The sequence below is a fragment of the Eupeodes corollae genome, chromosome 1 (assembly GCF_945859685.1).
Source record: "Eupeodes corollae chromosome 1, idEupCoro1.1, whole genome shotgun sequence".
NCBI classification, from domain to species: Eukaryota; Metazoa; Arthropoda; class Insecta; order Diptera; family Syrphidae; genus Eupeodes; species Eupeodes corollae.
Window position 1 is genome coordinate 226,612,890 of NC_079147.1, and position 15,699 is coordinate 226,628,588.

The window sequence follows — 15,699 nt, forward strand, 5'->3', positions numbered from 1 at the left end:
ATAGATTTTGAAATCAAACTATTTCATCGTATGAAAAATTTTGTTTGTGATTTTAAAATTTTTAAGAATAATTCAACTTTTTTTACAAAAAACCTACAGATCTTTTAAGCAAGAAAAATCGACGGACGGGATGGGAAGTTATGAGTGTGGGTCGCATCGCATCGCAGTTCCATTTTTTAAGATCACAATATTTTAACATTGGACAGGTTCAGGCAACATAAGGGACTTGAAACTAAGGCAAGTTTCTAGCATCTGATTGGCCAGTTGCCAAAAAATTGCCTTTCAATTAAAGCAACTTTATTGTAAAGTTCACTCGAAAGTTAGTCAAGAAAAATCTACCTAAGTATCAAGTCAAGTCTATTCAACTGAACTTTATTACTCTATGATTTATTTATTTTCTGCACAACTTCATTTAATGCTTTCTGGAAAAGTGTTCCTTGTCAATTTTGGAAAGAAATAACCAATATTTCTTTACAATACAATATATTATAAATCGCAATGGAGTTGTAGCTTGCTTGAGGAGTGTTTTGTAGATAATAATTTTGTTGGTACTTTTTTTTACGATGAACTTAAAGTAGAAGTTTACGAAGTAAAGTTCTGAATTCTAAATTCATGACACTTGAAAAACTAACTTGATGTTTTGGTCGAAATGTACGTTCAAAAAATGAAGTTGACTGCAAATGTCAGGAGATCGAATACCATCGCTAAAAAAATTCATGTAAAATTGATTTATAAAAATATTTTTGCAGACATAAGCTATATTTTTTTTCTCATCTTGAAGCTCTTTGGCCAGCAATAAATTATTAATGGTATCAAAACTAAGCCTGCCTTTTGTTTTTATCAAAGTTAATTTAACAAAATTCCTCTTAGCAGCAGCTGAGCTGTGAGGAACTATCATAAAATTATTCACGAACTTACTTAAATTTTAAAAACAATAATCATTTAAAGCGTTTTAATGATAACTGACTTATTCCCAAAATTCATATTACCCGTAAGATTCTAATCTTGAGATGTGATGATTTTGAGATCTTGAGTAGTCTGTTATAAAATTGTGAAGTTAATGCATTTAGTGCGTGAAATCAATTATAGTGCATTTGTTATGGGTTACGTTCAATTAAATACATTTATGTACCGTTTACATTAGATGAAAATCATTTTAGGTAAGCATTTTATTTTTGAGAATATAAAATGAATAGAGTCAAGTTATTTTTTTTTTCAATTTCTTAAAAAAGGGACCGAATGGAATAAAAAATGATCATGCCGCCAAGTAAGAAAATAATGCTCAAATTTGGCAACCGTGGTCGTACCTTCCAATCCCTTGCAAAACTTTCTCTCTTGGAAATAACCTAAGAACATTAAGGACTTTAAGGACAGTGCTTCATTTAATTGAAAATGTAAGAAAATATCTCCGAATATTGTAACAAGCTGATTAGCTGTTTTGTTTGTACAATAGTTTATCATTGTTTGTTTTATTGGAAAAATATTAAATATTGCATACGAAAAATAAATAAAACAAATTAACTAACTAATATGGTACACTGAATAAAGTTATAATAGTTGTCATTGTCATTCCACGACATCTATTTCGTCTTCATCACTATCGCTGGATGAAGTGTAACACTTTTTGTCCACCTCGCCGCTGCCACCGGTAGTATTCGATTTTGCTGATGGTGCATTTTGGGAAGACACGGGTTTCTCTTGTCCACTTTTCAGATTCTCTCTGGTATGTCGCCATTTCATCCTCCTATTTTGGAACCAAACTTTAACCTAAATTATTTCAAGACATTTAGTAAAAAGTTATAATCAACAGTTATTTATTATTTGTAAGTTACCTGCGCATCAGTCAAATTAAGCCTAGCTGCGAGTTTTCTTCGATCGGGCTTCGTTATGTATTTTTGCTGTTGAAACTGAATCTCCAAGCCTTTACGTTGCAGGTTGCTGAAGACTGCCCTCGACCATGATCGCTTTCGTTTTCCATTATTCGCTATTATACCTGAAGAAACCGTTGACCCAGTTGAGCCGGATACGATGCCGCCGCCGCCGCAGCCGGCATTTGGTATTTGAGTTTGTTGTGTTGTAGGTGGAATGTCTAAGGATTTGGATGCCGCGGCCGCGGCCGTCTGAATATTAGCCTGCTGACGGAAATGTTGCTGATTGATCTGCAATGATTTCAACCCGCTAAATGGCGCCATTAATGAAGACAGAGCTGCTATTGATGTTGCTGTTGGCGGGGGTGGTGGTGGAGGGTGTTGTTGGAATTTTAGTATCGCAGAGGCCATTGATGAGTACGATGGAACTAGAAAGTTAAGACAGAAAAATCTCAATTAACAATGCCATAAACACTTTGAATTGTATGTTATTTTTGTTTAAACAACATAAAAAAAGCATTTACACCACATAACGCCACGCGCTGATCGCTGATCGTTGATCGCTGGATCGCTGATCGCCGCAGCCGCCAGGCAATTATTCTCCACTCGTCAGCGGAAGAGCACTTGTAAGGCTCATTAGAATTAACATCTGTTTGAAATTGAAATGATTAAATAGATATTATGTAGGTGTTTGTTGGTGCGGTGCGTTACCGCCGGCCGCCGCGCCCCCGAAGCAATTCGCATTGAAATTGATTTTGTTTGGTTGATTGATCGGATCTTAAGCAGTATCAACAGAAATAACACGATTGATGACGCGACGACCGCAACCTGATGATATGGCGCATTTAATTTAAATGTTTTGTGTTTCAATGAAATTGAAGGTAATGTGTTAAATACAATAGAATCTAGGAGGCAGAGTGCTGCAAGGACCCCACAGCTTGTTCCTTACAAAAATTGTATTGCAATAGATTTAATGGCCAATTTCATAAACAACTTTTATACATTCAACAGGATTTTAAACCATTAAATGGGTTTTAAAGTAAACAAGCTTTTAAACACCTTTTAAACCTAAATGCCAATTTTTGGCTCATTCCATTTTAAAAGTGTCATTAAAAAATTAATATGTCAGATTGACCGCTGATGTTTTGTTTTGTTAAATTTGTATTCTCAATATTTGGAGAAATCGAATGAATAGATAAAAAAAATTCAACATTGCATGACTATTTATAATATCATTTTTATGATTTTAATTCTTAATTAGAATATTTCCGCGTTATTCACAAGAATACATTTTCAGACTATGATGACTGAAATGAGGTTTTGACTTTCCAAGGCATCTAAGGCATCAGTTGGTGAGTTTGTTTGGTATTCATTTGGAGCATAAAACTAACCACAACAAACCCGTCAGTGCATTAAATCAAGTGCTTTTTACTTCACGATTTTATGCCATAGGAGATACACATAGTTCAAAAAGTCTCCGTACAGGCGATAATATTGTTTTTTTAACTGCAAGAACAAATAGTAACGTCCAATAATAAAGCTAAAGTGGGAACTCTGATGATAGCACATGTTCTCCTCTCACTTTTAAACAACATTCAAGGAATTTATATGAACGAAGGATACCGTTATGAATCTTATAATGCAAAACAACAATAAAAAAGTTTCCGTTCAGATTTTATTATCACGTTATAATTGGAGTTGAAAGGTTCTTGATCACTTTGTTTTTTGTTTTGTTGGTAAGTTTTTGTATTTTAAATAATATTTCAACTAAAAAACTTCCTCAAGGAAATGAAAATGGCAACTAAAAATAAACAAATGCCATTGGCCACCAAACAAATCATAATTGACTTGAGAAATGAGAGAAAATCTTTGGGTGAAATTTTTAAAATACTCAAAAGACCACGGAATTCAATCCAATATGTATTAGACAGGTATAAAAAACCATCCCAAAACAACCAAGATCAGGCCCTTCAAAAGGATTGATCCTCGTACGGAGAGAAGATTGATGAGGAGTATAGCAGAGGATTCCAAGCAAAGTGCCCCAGTTTGAGCAGAAAAGTTAAAATTTATAGGGATGGAATTGTAACCTTGTGATAAGAAATGGTTTTAATAGTTAACATTGGGTCTGTGCAGCAACTTTACTTTTCAAAAGGACAATGATCCTAAGCATACGGCCAAGGTGGGTAAAGAAATGGTTGCTGTCTATTGATCACCTGTCGGATCACCTAGAAAAAAAAGATTCGTCGCATACAAGCGCCACCAAGAATGACCTCAAACCGATCCTACTTGACGAATGGAACAACATTTTTCCAGATACGACCACCAAGCCTGTCTATTCGATGAGAAACAGATTGGAGGAAGTTATCAAGAACAAAAGGAGGCCCTACTAAATATTAAGCTACTTTTTTCCTTAGTGAAGTGATTTTTGTTAAGTTGTTTTTTGAATGAAAAGTAATCCAAAAATGACTTTTTGTGCTGTGGATTTTTGTTATTTTATTTTTAACTTCCCATAGGAAGTTATTGTAATGGGTCCGATTTGTCAAATTGAAAATTTTGACATTTCTCGACGTTTCAAGGTCCCTAGAGTCGAAATAAAAGATTTTTAGAAAGATGTCTGTGCGTGCGTGTGTACGTACGTTTGTACGTCCGTACGTCCGTACGTCCGTACGTCCGTACGTCCGTACGTTCGCGACGTTTTTTTCGTTGTCCATAGCTCAAGAACCAGAAGAGATATCGACTTCAAATAAATTTTGTTATACAGATAATAAGGCAGAAAGATGCAGAAAGGGCTCTCAAGAAAATTGCGTGGGTGGTTTTTTTACTATAGCAGTTTGAAAAAATGGTGAAAATTTTGGTTAACCCTAAATATCTTACGAACCAAAAACGCTAGAGACTTGAATTAAATTTTATATAATAGATTGTAACGTGATACCAAACAGGTATATTTTTTGAAAAAAATCAATATAACGGTTTTTTTTTTAAATCAATAAAACTGAAAAAAAAATTTGTCACCTCCAAAATTTTACGACCGAAATATGATTTTATCTTTAAAACAATTTTGTGCAACGAAGAATAATGTTTTTGACATCTGATAAAATTTTGAGAAAAATCTAATTGACAGTTTTTTTATAAAAAATAAAAATCTAAAAAAAAACATTACTCAAAGTTCGTAAAAATTGAATATCGATTCAAATATCTTTTCAAAAACTTGAAATTAAGGCTTCAATTTTATTTTATCTTGTAAGAAATATTGTTTTCAACATTCTGAAAAATTTTGAGAAAAATCGAATTGACAGTTTTTTTTACAAAAAATAAAAACCTAAAAAAAAAATTATAAAAGTTGGTTAAAATTGATTTTCGACTCGAATATCTTTTCAAAACTATGAGGTATTGTCTTTAATTTACTTTTATCTTTCAAAAAACTTTGTTGTCAACATACTATTAAAGTTTGAAAAAAATCGAATTGACAGTTTTTTTTACAAAAAATAAAAACCTAAACAAAAAATTTATGAAAGTTGGTAAAAATTGATTTTCGACTCAAATATCTTTTCAAAACTTTGAGATATTGGCTTTTATTTACTTTTATCTTTCAAAAAATCTTGTTGTTAACATTCAGTTAAAGTTTGAAAAAAATCGAATTGACAGTTTTTTTTACAAAAAATAAAAACCTAAAAAAAAAATTATAAAAGTTGGTAAAAATTGATTTTCGACTCAAATATCTTTTCAAAACTTTGAGATATTGGCTTTAATTATCTTTTATCTTTCAAAAAATCTTGTTGTCAACATACAATTAAAGTTTGAAAAAAATCGAATTGATAGTTTTTTTACAAAAAATAAAAACCTAAAAAAAATAATTTATAAAAGTTGGTAAAAATTGATTTTCGACTCAAATATCTTTTCAAAACTTTGAGATATTGGCTTTTATTTACTTTTATCTTTCAAAAAATCTTGCTGTCAACATTCAATTAAAGTTTGAAAAAAATCGAATTGACAGTTTTTTTACAAAAAATAAAAACCTAAAAAAAATGTATAAAAGTAGGTAAAAATTGATTTTCGACTCAAATATCTCTTTAAAAATTTTAAGTATTGGCTTTAAAGCAATTTTATCTCATAAGAAATATTGTTGGTAAAATTTTTAAAAAATCGAGTTGACAGTTTTTTTTACAAAAAATAAAACTCTAAAATAAAAACAATACTAAAACTTGGTAAAAATTTACTTTCAGCTCAAATAGCTTTTCAAAACTTAAAAATATTGGCTTGAAACTTATTTTATTTCACAGAAAATATTGTTTTCGATATTCAGTAATTTCAATATAAAAATCCAACAGTCCGTTTTTTCATATAAAAAATAAAATCTACTTAAAGAGTACGCAAATTTGGTAAAAATTGATACGAGTACATAAAGACAAACTTTTAAGCAAGACAAATCGACAGACGGGATGGGAAGTTATCAGTGTGGGTCGCATCCCAGCCTCTTTTTTTTTTAAATAAAATGCTATGTATATATTTTGTTGAAAAATTGTATGTCTCTTATTATTCTAAAAGTAAAGAGAAAAGGGTCTTAGACCGTGCTACGGAAATGAGATTTACATACCTTACCAATGGCAAATCAAGGAGGACGGTCGTAGGGGTCATGAAAACCCCCGACCCTGAGAGATATTTTTTCATATTTTCGTAGGAACTCCCTTCAATTCAAAACTATCGTATTGCGTTAATGGATATGACTCCCATTATATTTTTAATTAAATATTTTTTATTAGTCAGTAATTTAACAATATTTTTTAAAAAAAGGTTTGCTGTCAAAAACAACTAAAATGTTTGTTTCAATTTTTAATTTATAATTTGGAAAAATTAAAGTAATGCTTTAAATTATTTTTATAAAATTTGTTTCTAGAAAAAGAGTAAATATTTAGGTTCTTAAAAAGAAACCTTGAATAAGAGATCGTCAAATTGAAATTAAGTTGCCTTTAAATTCCTGAAACTTGTCTTCAATTATATATTTAAAAAAATCGTAATTCGTAAAAAAATCAAACTTGAGCTTTTTAAACATGACATTACGATGGTAGAAAAGAAAAAAGTGGGTCCTTCGATTCCGTCTGTCCTGACCCTTAGTCCTACATCTCCAATCTTTGTGTCGATTGAGTTCAAACTGGGAAATTAAGGTTTTGAGCCGATTAGCGTAAGGCGTTTTTTTTAATATAAAAGAACATATTTCCGTATTGATCCAGAAGAGTACCGTTAGGAGTAAAACCGTTATTTTTTGTACAGTGAACCAAAAAAAAAGTTGTATATGGAGTTAATTGCAATAAAAAACAAAATATTTACTAAAAATAGGGATTTTTGTTAACCTCCACATTAAGCCAAATACATTTAAATACATTAAGTTGTAGGCGCTTCTTTACATTTATGGCGGATAAAAGTGGTTTGTTTCTTTTCGTCCCACAAATTAACAATAACTTTTTTTTCATATCAAGTGAAGTTTGTTTGTTTTCCGTTATTTTTTATTTCTCTGATAAATTTTTAACAAATTATTACTCCGGCAACATGAAAAAACTAAACCTTTCAAAAAGAGATCATCTGATTAAGCCTACTGGATAACGGGTCTATACAGTATTCTAACTACAAAGTGAACAAGATTTTTATTGGTTCTTTAAAACGGACTTTATTCATTGATTTTTTTTATTAAAATAATTTATTTAAAAAATGGATGTTAAAAATAATTCATATTTTTGGAAAGTATTTTTTTTATTGGTATTAACTCCATAGATAATTGCATTTTAACAAAAGAAAATCGACTGTACAACTTTTTTTTTAGTTCACTGTATGTTTTCGTAAGAATGATATTATTTTTTTTTGAAAAATATATTGATTTTTGTTTAAAAAACTCGACACCTCCGAAAAGGCACTTTTTGAAAGACTAAACTCGTGTATTTTATTTCTTTCAAATTTATTTTCTGCTGAATACAAACACTTTTAAGATCTTAAAAAAATAACTAATTTCATTAATATAAATGTCCCAAAAACAGCAAAAGTGACACTTTGGTTAAACTAATGGCGAATTATGTACATAATGAATTTTTTCATATCTGTTGATATAAAGGCTTCGAATCTCTCGAGATTTGAAGTGAAAAGAGATTCTGAAACGTGTAATTTGTGAGTGTCACACAGAAGTATCCTCCCAACTTATTTGTTGACCTTAATTTGTTTTTATTTAATTTTTAGACAAATTATGTACTCAAATGCACCTATTTCCTTAAGTTCAAGAATCAATCATTTTTATCAACAATTTTTAAGTTTTGTTGACTCCTTTATGATGAAAATATTGGTTTGCATCCACAGGTTAGCAGACTCTTAGCGATAGTAATAATAGACTCCCGAAAGTTGAATTCAAAAAAAAACGCGGAAACCCCAGGGTCTCCACAAACCGGGGGCCACCACAATAGAATCTTCGGAAAATTTTTGTTTCAAATTCCAACTTGTAAACATCATTTCATTTGATACGTATTTTTTGTTTGCTTTTTTACCTTTACCTACAGCCTTGTTGTGGTAATTCTCTGAATTTAGTAGGAAAGGCAGCTGCCATTTCTTGTCCATTGGCCGTTCAATTCTTTGACTTCGTGCAGAATTTGTACAAGTTTTTCACATCCAGTACAGAGCGGCACCGAATTCTGATTGGGAAATTATCGGAGAAGAAAAGCGGCTAGTTTTTAGTCTTGAAAAAGCTCAGCAACACTTGTTGGTCTTGTCGAGCTGAAGCTACGAAAATCTAAATCAACGGCTATTCGGAAATCAAAGAAGCTTTAACCAGCATATCTTCCAATAAAGAGCAAAAAGACATCGTAAGGAATGAAGCAATGTACCTTCCACAGAAGATGAGTGGTCTCGAAACCGCTTTGTTTGCAACATTTTGGAACGATATCTTGGAGCGATTCAACGCTACAAACAAGATGTTCAAACGAAATGAACGAGATTATGAGGCTGAATCCGAAAGGCAAATCTGTCACCCAAGGAAAAATACAAAGTATCCGAAGCTGTAAGTTCGAGATTTGGATTCCTGAATCACATCGAGAACATGGTTGCTGAAAATTTGCACGCTGCAGCAGAGGCATTGTTGAAAGTGTATCCGGACGATTTAGAGCCTAGTCTGGGTAATGAGTTGGTTCAATTTGTGTCTTTGATCAATCGCCGGAACTATTTTAGTACCAAATTATAAAAAATCAAAATTTCTGAGGTATATTCCCAAACCTCGAAATTACATTGAGAATGTATTTGGTTTTCATGGTAAGAAATTGTACTACAGATACAGAGCGCTCATTTTCAAAAGTGAAAATTATTATAAAAATGGCTTCGAACCACGAAGGGACAAAAATGTCTATCGAAGCTTTCTCTCCTGAGCATTAAACGCGATTAACTCCGAGAACTGGATTTCAACGAAATCATCTACGGTTTTTCAATCATCAACGATTTTTCCAAAAAAGCTCCTAACTCTAAAACTCTTTTTTCCGTTCATATTTATATGTGTTTGTTCAATACTAAAGGAATCTACTTGGTTTCACAATAAATTATTTATTGCAAAACTCGAAAGAAAAAATGGTTTACTTTATTGTGAAAATAGAGGCGAGGGGGCCTCTGCTCCTTAATTGCCACAGGCCTTTGGACCTCCAAATCCAGCCCTGCTAACCTTTTGCGCTTTAGCTCTTACATATGGCAAATGTAGATAACTGTTGGAATCTTGGAATGAGTCGTCCAAATTAAATTAGACCATAACTTGCTGGACAACAGTGTTATAACTAAAGTTGTCACTTTACACCTTGAAATGTGTAAATGTAAGGTTAAGATGCATATTATGTTATTAAAATTTTGTCAGCATCCTTAACAGAGCATTAAAGAACATTTTTAAGCAGTGAGTAAAAACTCGTGCCCGTAAAATTTGAAAACTCAATGGGCAGGTTCATCAGATAACATAAGGGACTTCATTTGCAGTCAACTGCATTCTTTGAATGAAAATTTTAACCAGGGCAACTACATAGTTTCTTTTTCAAGTGCCATAAACTTCAAACTCGGAACCTTACCTTGCAAAAAGTACCAACAAAATTATTGTCCACAAAACACTCCTTAGGCAAGTTTTAAGTCCATCAAGACTTTGTATTGCAAATAAATATTACTTATTAATTTCCCAATTTGACAAGTAACCCTTTTACACACAAAATTAAATGTAATCGTGCTGAAAATAAATAATCAGCTTTCAGGTAATTGGAAAATCATATGATTAGCCGTGTTTTTGACATAAGTGGAATTAACTTGATACTAAGGTGGAATTTGCTTGACAAACTTTAAAATCAACTTTCCTTAAAAAAAGAAAAACATTATTTAGTCATAAGAAAGTTATCAAATTTTTTCACTTGCCGTGGAAATACGTGTACATAACTTAACTGTCAGCTTTTTAATAAATAATTAGAATAATAATTAAGTTGTTTAAACAAATATTTTGACTGTTTTCTAAGATTTTGGAAGTAAAAATATACAAAACACTAAGACGTCATTTTAAAAGAAAAGTTGAACTACTTGTGGGTGATTATACAAAAGTTAGTTAACTTTTGAGGATATTTTTTGTACGATATTTATTAAATCGAACTTCTATAAATTTGGATGTACTCGTATATGATGGCTAATTTAATTGTTTCAAAAATTGCGCGAGTGCTGTTGTCAGGGATGGAGGGGACCTAAAGTTTTTAAGCCGAATCCGAACGGCAAATTTGAGAAAGCACTTTTCATGACAAGAATTACTATTGGGGAAAAAAAACTTTAATTGGCATAAGCAGGGATCGAACCCAAGACCTCTCGCTTGACAGTCCATCGCACTTTTTTTTTGTTTTATTCATTTTTATTAATTCCTTCTTAAAGCTTGACAATAATTCATAAAACTAGCCTAATTATTCATAACTTACAACTAACTTAATGGTCCCATACGGAAACTCTAAGTTAAACTATAACAATTAAAACTAATGCCTTTCGGCCCTAAGATCTATTATTATTATTATCTTATATTTCTTTTTGTTCCACAATGTCTATTCTACTTAAAACTATACCCTAAATCTATAAAACAAGTATGTAAGCCGGCCAAGGCTTAAACCCCCATCCTGACTACCCAATATCAGGTCCCGATTGAAGCCACCAAAACTGGTTCTCCTGCTTCACCCTATCAGTTCGGTCCTGTTCGGACACAGCCCTATTGAACCGAAGGAGCTCTGCTCCGCCTTGGGCCATGACGATGACGTCCCGATTGTATGGGAGTCGCCTATCCACGGTTCTTTGTCTGACGTGGTAGATTAACAGAACTGCCAATCTATCCTGTATCAGACAGCATTTGTCTAAAAAGAGGAATGCCTCTGATGGAATGAAGCCGCTCAAGCGTGCATTTTTAAAATACTCGTCGTTTGGATAGAACGCCCCGAAAATTAAATTGTTGGTCGAAGACATAGCTCTTGCAATGTGACCTCGAACGAGTTTTATCACGAAATTGTCAATTCTGTTGATTCGAGCCCCGTTGTATAGGACCTCGCTGGAATAGTAATGCATACCTATAAGAAGATTCGGCTGTTCGATATAAGCCGGTACAGCGTCGTAAACACTGCCGCTCGAACACCCGAAACTTCTCCATCTGGGAAGGGGCAACGTTGAACCACACAGGACAACTATAAACGATCATTAGCAAATTACCTTCACTCTGGGGTCAAGCCGACTGCTAAAAAATAGCCGTTTCGTCAGAGCGAAGCCTCCTTTGGCCCTGGTGAGAGCAGCATTTATATGTCTGTCGAAATATAAATACTGATCTAACCAGATACCTAGGTACTCCACTACACTTTTGCTCGCTAGTGGCTGCCCGTGAAGATCAACGATGACCATCTTGTGCCAATTCTTGCAAGCATCCCTCGTGGCGCTAGCCAACGGAGTCCGGAACAGAATTGTCTCCGACTTCTGGACATTTATTTTCAGTTTCCATTCGTCGCAATATCGTTGAATTCTGACAAAATCACGCTGCAAGAGAATTCTAATAACCTCAACCTTTCGGGCCATTCTGTACGCAATTAGATCGTCGGCGTACGCAATTGCCTTTGTAAGACTACCTATCAGATCGCTGGTGTAAATGCTGAAGAGAATCGGCGAATTCACCGCTCCCTGTTGAAGACAATTTTTAATTGAGAATGTTGTGGTAGAAGTTACATTGCCGCTTTTGACAACTAACTTTCTACCGTTAAGCATATCATAAAGTATATACAACAATGGCTTGCTTACGCCAAGGCTGCTCAGTTTTAGGTTAAGACCCTCTAACCATACGGTGTCAAAGGCCTTTTCCAAATCAACCAGAACAGCACCTGTGCATTATTGTTTTGATTTATTCCATTGGATATCAGAAACGAGTTTAGACGCAGCATGAATTGTGTCATGACCCGGCTTGAACTCAAACTGTTTATCCGGAATTATTTTGTTGTCCGAAGCCCACTTAGTCAGAGCCCTATTAATGATTTTTTCGAAAACTTTGCTGATGCTCGGAAGAAGACTTAGACGGTCCACAGCCTTATTCAGTGCATTGTTGAAGAGTGTGGTGTAAATGTCAATTGCCTCCATCGGTAAATGTCTTAGTACAACGTTGGATATACCATCGACACCTGCTGACTTTTTGTTTTGTATTGAATTAAAAATGAGCTGAAGCTCAACCTTCGTCACTAACAAGGGACTTGGTCCCGTTTGCTCGGCGATTATGGCATTTGCCAAGGAATCGTCGGTTCTCAGATTGGATGTTTGACTGTCATGGCAGAGGTCTTGGGTTCGATCCCAGGCTATGTCTTCTAAAGTTTTTTTCACGGGTACTGCCTCTTGCGAGGAATTGGCAAATTTTCCAGGAGTAATTCTTGTCAAGAAAAAGTGCTTTCTCAAAATAGCCGTTCAGATTCAGCTTTAAACTGTAGATCCCCTCCATCCCTGACAACAGTACTCGCACATAGTAATGGTTGAGAGTTGTAAGTCACTAGGCCCTATTTCTCAACGGACTGTTGCGCCACCCAATTTATTTATTTTTTAAAGAATACACACAAACAAATACAAATTATTCCTGATGTTTTACTAACACATCCTCTTCAAAAATTGTCGAAATAATTAGGTTAAAATTAGTTCTGGTCTGAATTTTACTAAGCTTTTAACAGTTTTATATTAAATTATTCTGATAAATGTTCAATTGTATTAACTTTCAAATATAAAAATACTACTACTTTGTATGGAATCCCAAAAAACACGGCTACTGATAAATTTTACTGCGGAAACATATTCATTAAACCTATTAGAAGAATTTCGTTCCTCAAAAGTACGTAATTTATATAATTTGGAATTAATTTATGATTTCGAATGTTATATCTGTACATAATTAAAGTACAAGCACTAAAATTGACTAACTAATAAAAATAGTAAACAAAAAATAATTATTCATGGTTTGTTTAATCATTTATACTCGTGCCTACCCTATTTTTCTATCAGTAAAGTTCAATAGCAATTCATAAACCATTATGATGTTGTGTACAAGTTGAAAATTAAATAAAAATATTTGTACTGCCTATAAGAATCCGAAAAGGTATATCTAGATATCAGCTTAACTCAATCGGTCTCTTCTTAAATTATATCTACCTTATTATAGGAAAAAATATTCGATTTTACACTCGCGTTCAATTGTATAAACAAGTCTCACCGCATGAACTCGAATTTATTATAATCACTTTACAGAATGAAAAATACTCCTCGATCTCTGCTTTTCGTTTGGTAATTTCACACCTCCTCGTGCTCATCATCGTCCTTGGTATGGTATAATTATGGACAGATACACTTTATTATAAATATTTTATCCTTGTCTTGTAGAATTTTCAGGGCTAAACTACATTTTTCAAGGGCCCTTTTTCATAAGGTTCTAGTAACACGAGTATAAAGTTTTTTGAATTCCACCTAATTGATCAACAAAGCTTGTGGGAGTGTGATTTGTGGGATATCATGTGACTTAATTCAATAAAGTTGCTTTAATATCTTATTTTTAGAGTTTTCTTAGCTCCTGTCAAAAGATCTCAAACTCCAAAGTCTACCATGTTGAAGCTATTTGCAGACAATTGTCAGATCAGTCAGTGTTCAGACATTGTGCAGGTTCAGACGACATAAGGGACTTGAAAGTAAGGCAAGTTTTTAGTATCTGATTGGCCAGCTGCCAAAAAATTGCCTTCCAATCAAAGCAACTTTATTGCAAAGTTGACTTTAAAGTTTGTCAAGAAAAACCTCCGTAACTGTCAAACCAAGTGAACTTATGTCAAAATGACAATTGATCATATTTTTGTATGCAAATGAAAACTGAACTTTATTTCTTTATGATTTATTTATTACCTGCACAATTGCATTTAACACTTTGTGAAAAACGGATCCTTGTAAAATTGGAAAAGAAATAAGTAATATTTCTTTACAATACAAAATGTAAGTCGTGAAGGACTTGTAGCTTGCCTCAGGATAGTTTTTGTATGATGAACTGAAGGTACAGTTTAGTTAAGTAAAGTTCCAAGTTTGAAATTTATTACACTTGAAAACTAACTGGTGTCCTTTGTCAAAATTTATGAAGTGGACTGTAATTGAAGTCCCTTATGTTGTCTGAACCCGACCATTTTCTTTGTTCACACAATTGACAGATATTGTTCCAAAGCCATTACAATTTCATTGTCAGATGCTTATCAGATATGGCAGTTTTGAAATTGTCATCAATTATCAGTGGTCTGTTTGTTTTTGGAAAATTGTTAACTATCGTTGTTATGTCAAACGAAATTCTTCAAATGTCATTGTTGCAAACTTTTTGAATGTGTTAAAATTATCATTGTCATTTGTCGTTTACGTTGACAGTTCAACGATGTAATGACGTCTTATTTTTGCAAATCTTATCTAATAATCTAAACGCTTAGTAACGAAAATAATAACAATAGAAGAACAGACATCAGATGTATTAACAACTTTTAAATTTTGTCGATCTAAAAGTTCACTATTTTTACGCTTTGCTGATTTACGATCAGCTCTAGGAGAGTAGTCAAACGAGTTGAACTGTCAAAGAGAATAGTTTGTTTACAAACAAGCAAAAAGACGTTAATCATTGTAACTTTATGAGTTTTCTTACTTGTTTCTTCAAGAACGTTAAAAGCAATTGAGTTTTTTTAGATTAATAGATTTTAAGTTATAAAATCAAAAATTAAATCTTTGTTCCTAAGTAATTTTAACAACGTCCACTATTTTTGCAACAATGACACTTGAGCAATTGTTTGTGACATAACAGCAATAGTAAACCATAAAAAGAAAAAGAACAGGCCACTGAAAATGTCCAATGTTCGGTCGATCTTCTGAAACTGGCTGACAATCGGCAGGGTCAGACAACATTAGGGACTTCAATTTTAACCATTTTAACCAAGGCAACTACATAGTTTGTTTTTAAAGTTTCATACTTTTCTGACTCGGAACTTTACTTCACTAACTTCTCCCTTCAGTTATCGTACAAAAACTATTAACATCATTATTATCTACAGAACACTCCTCAGTCAATCTACAAATGCATAACGATTTGTACTTTTTATTGTGAAGATATATCACTTATTCCTGTTTCAATTTGACAATGAACCCCTTTACACAAAACTTTAAATAGAATTGTGCAAACAATAAATAAATCATTGAGTAATAAAGTTCAGCTTTCAGTTGAATTAAAAAACATGACCTGCTGTCATTTTGACCTGAGAAGACTTGACTTTATAGTTAGGGAGATTTTTTT

General features: G+C 32.9%; 1 protein-coding gene across 1 annotated transcript in view; it reads right to left on the reverse strand.

Moving 5' to 3' along the window:
- Positions 1-1,441: 1,441 nt before the first annotated feature.
- LOC129940378 (homeobox protein H2.0-like) overlaps positions 1,442-15,699 on the reverse strand; it is a 30,345-nt gene continuing 16,087 nt past the window's right edge. Inside the window, exons 2-3 of the mRNA XM_056048694.1 lie at positions 1,833-2,296; positions 1,442-1,767 (exon numbers count right to left, since the gene is read on the reverse strand). Coding sequence (XP_055904669.1) covers positions 1,567-1,767; positions 1,833-2,296 — 665 coding nt within the window. The 3' untranslated portion in view covers positions 1,442-1,566. The remainder of the gene's footprint in view (positions 1,768-1,832; positions 2,297-15,699) is intronic.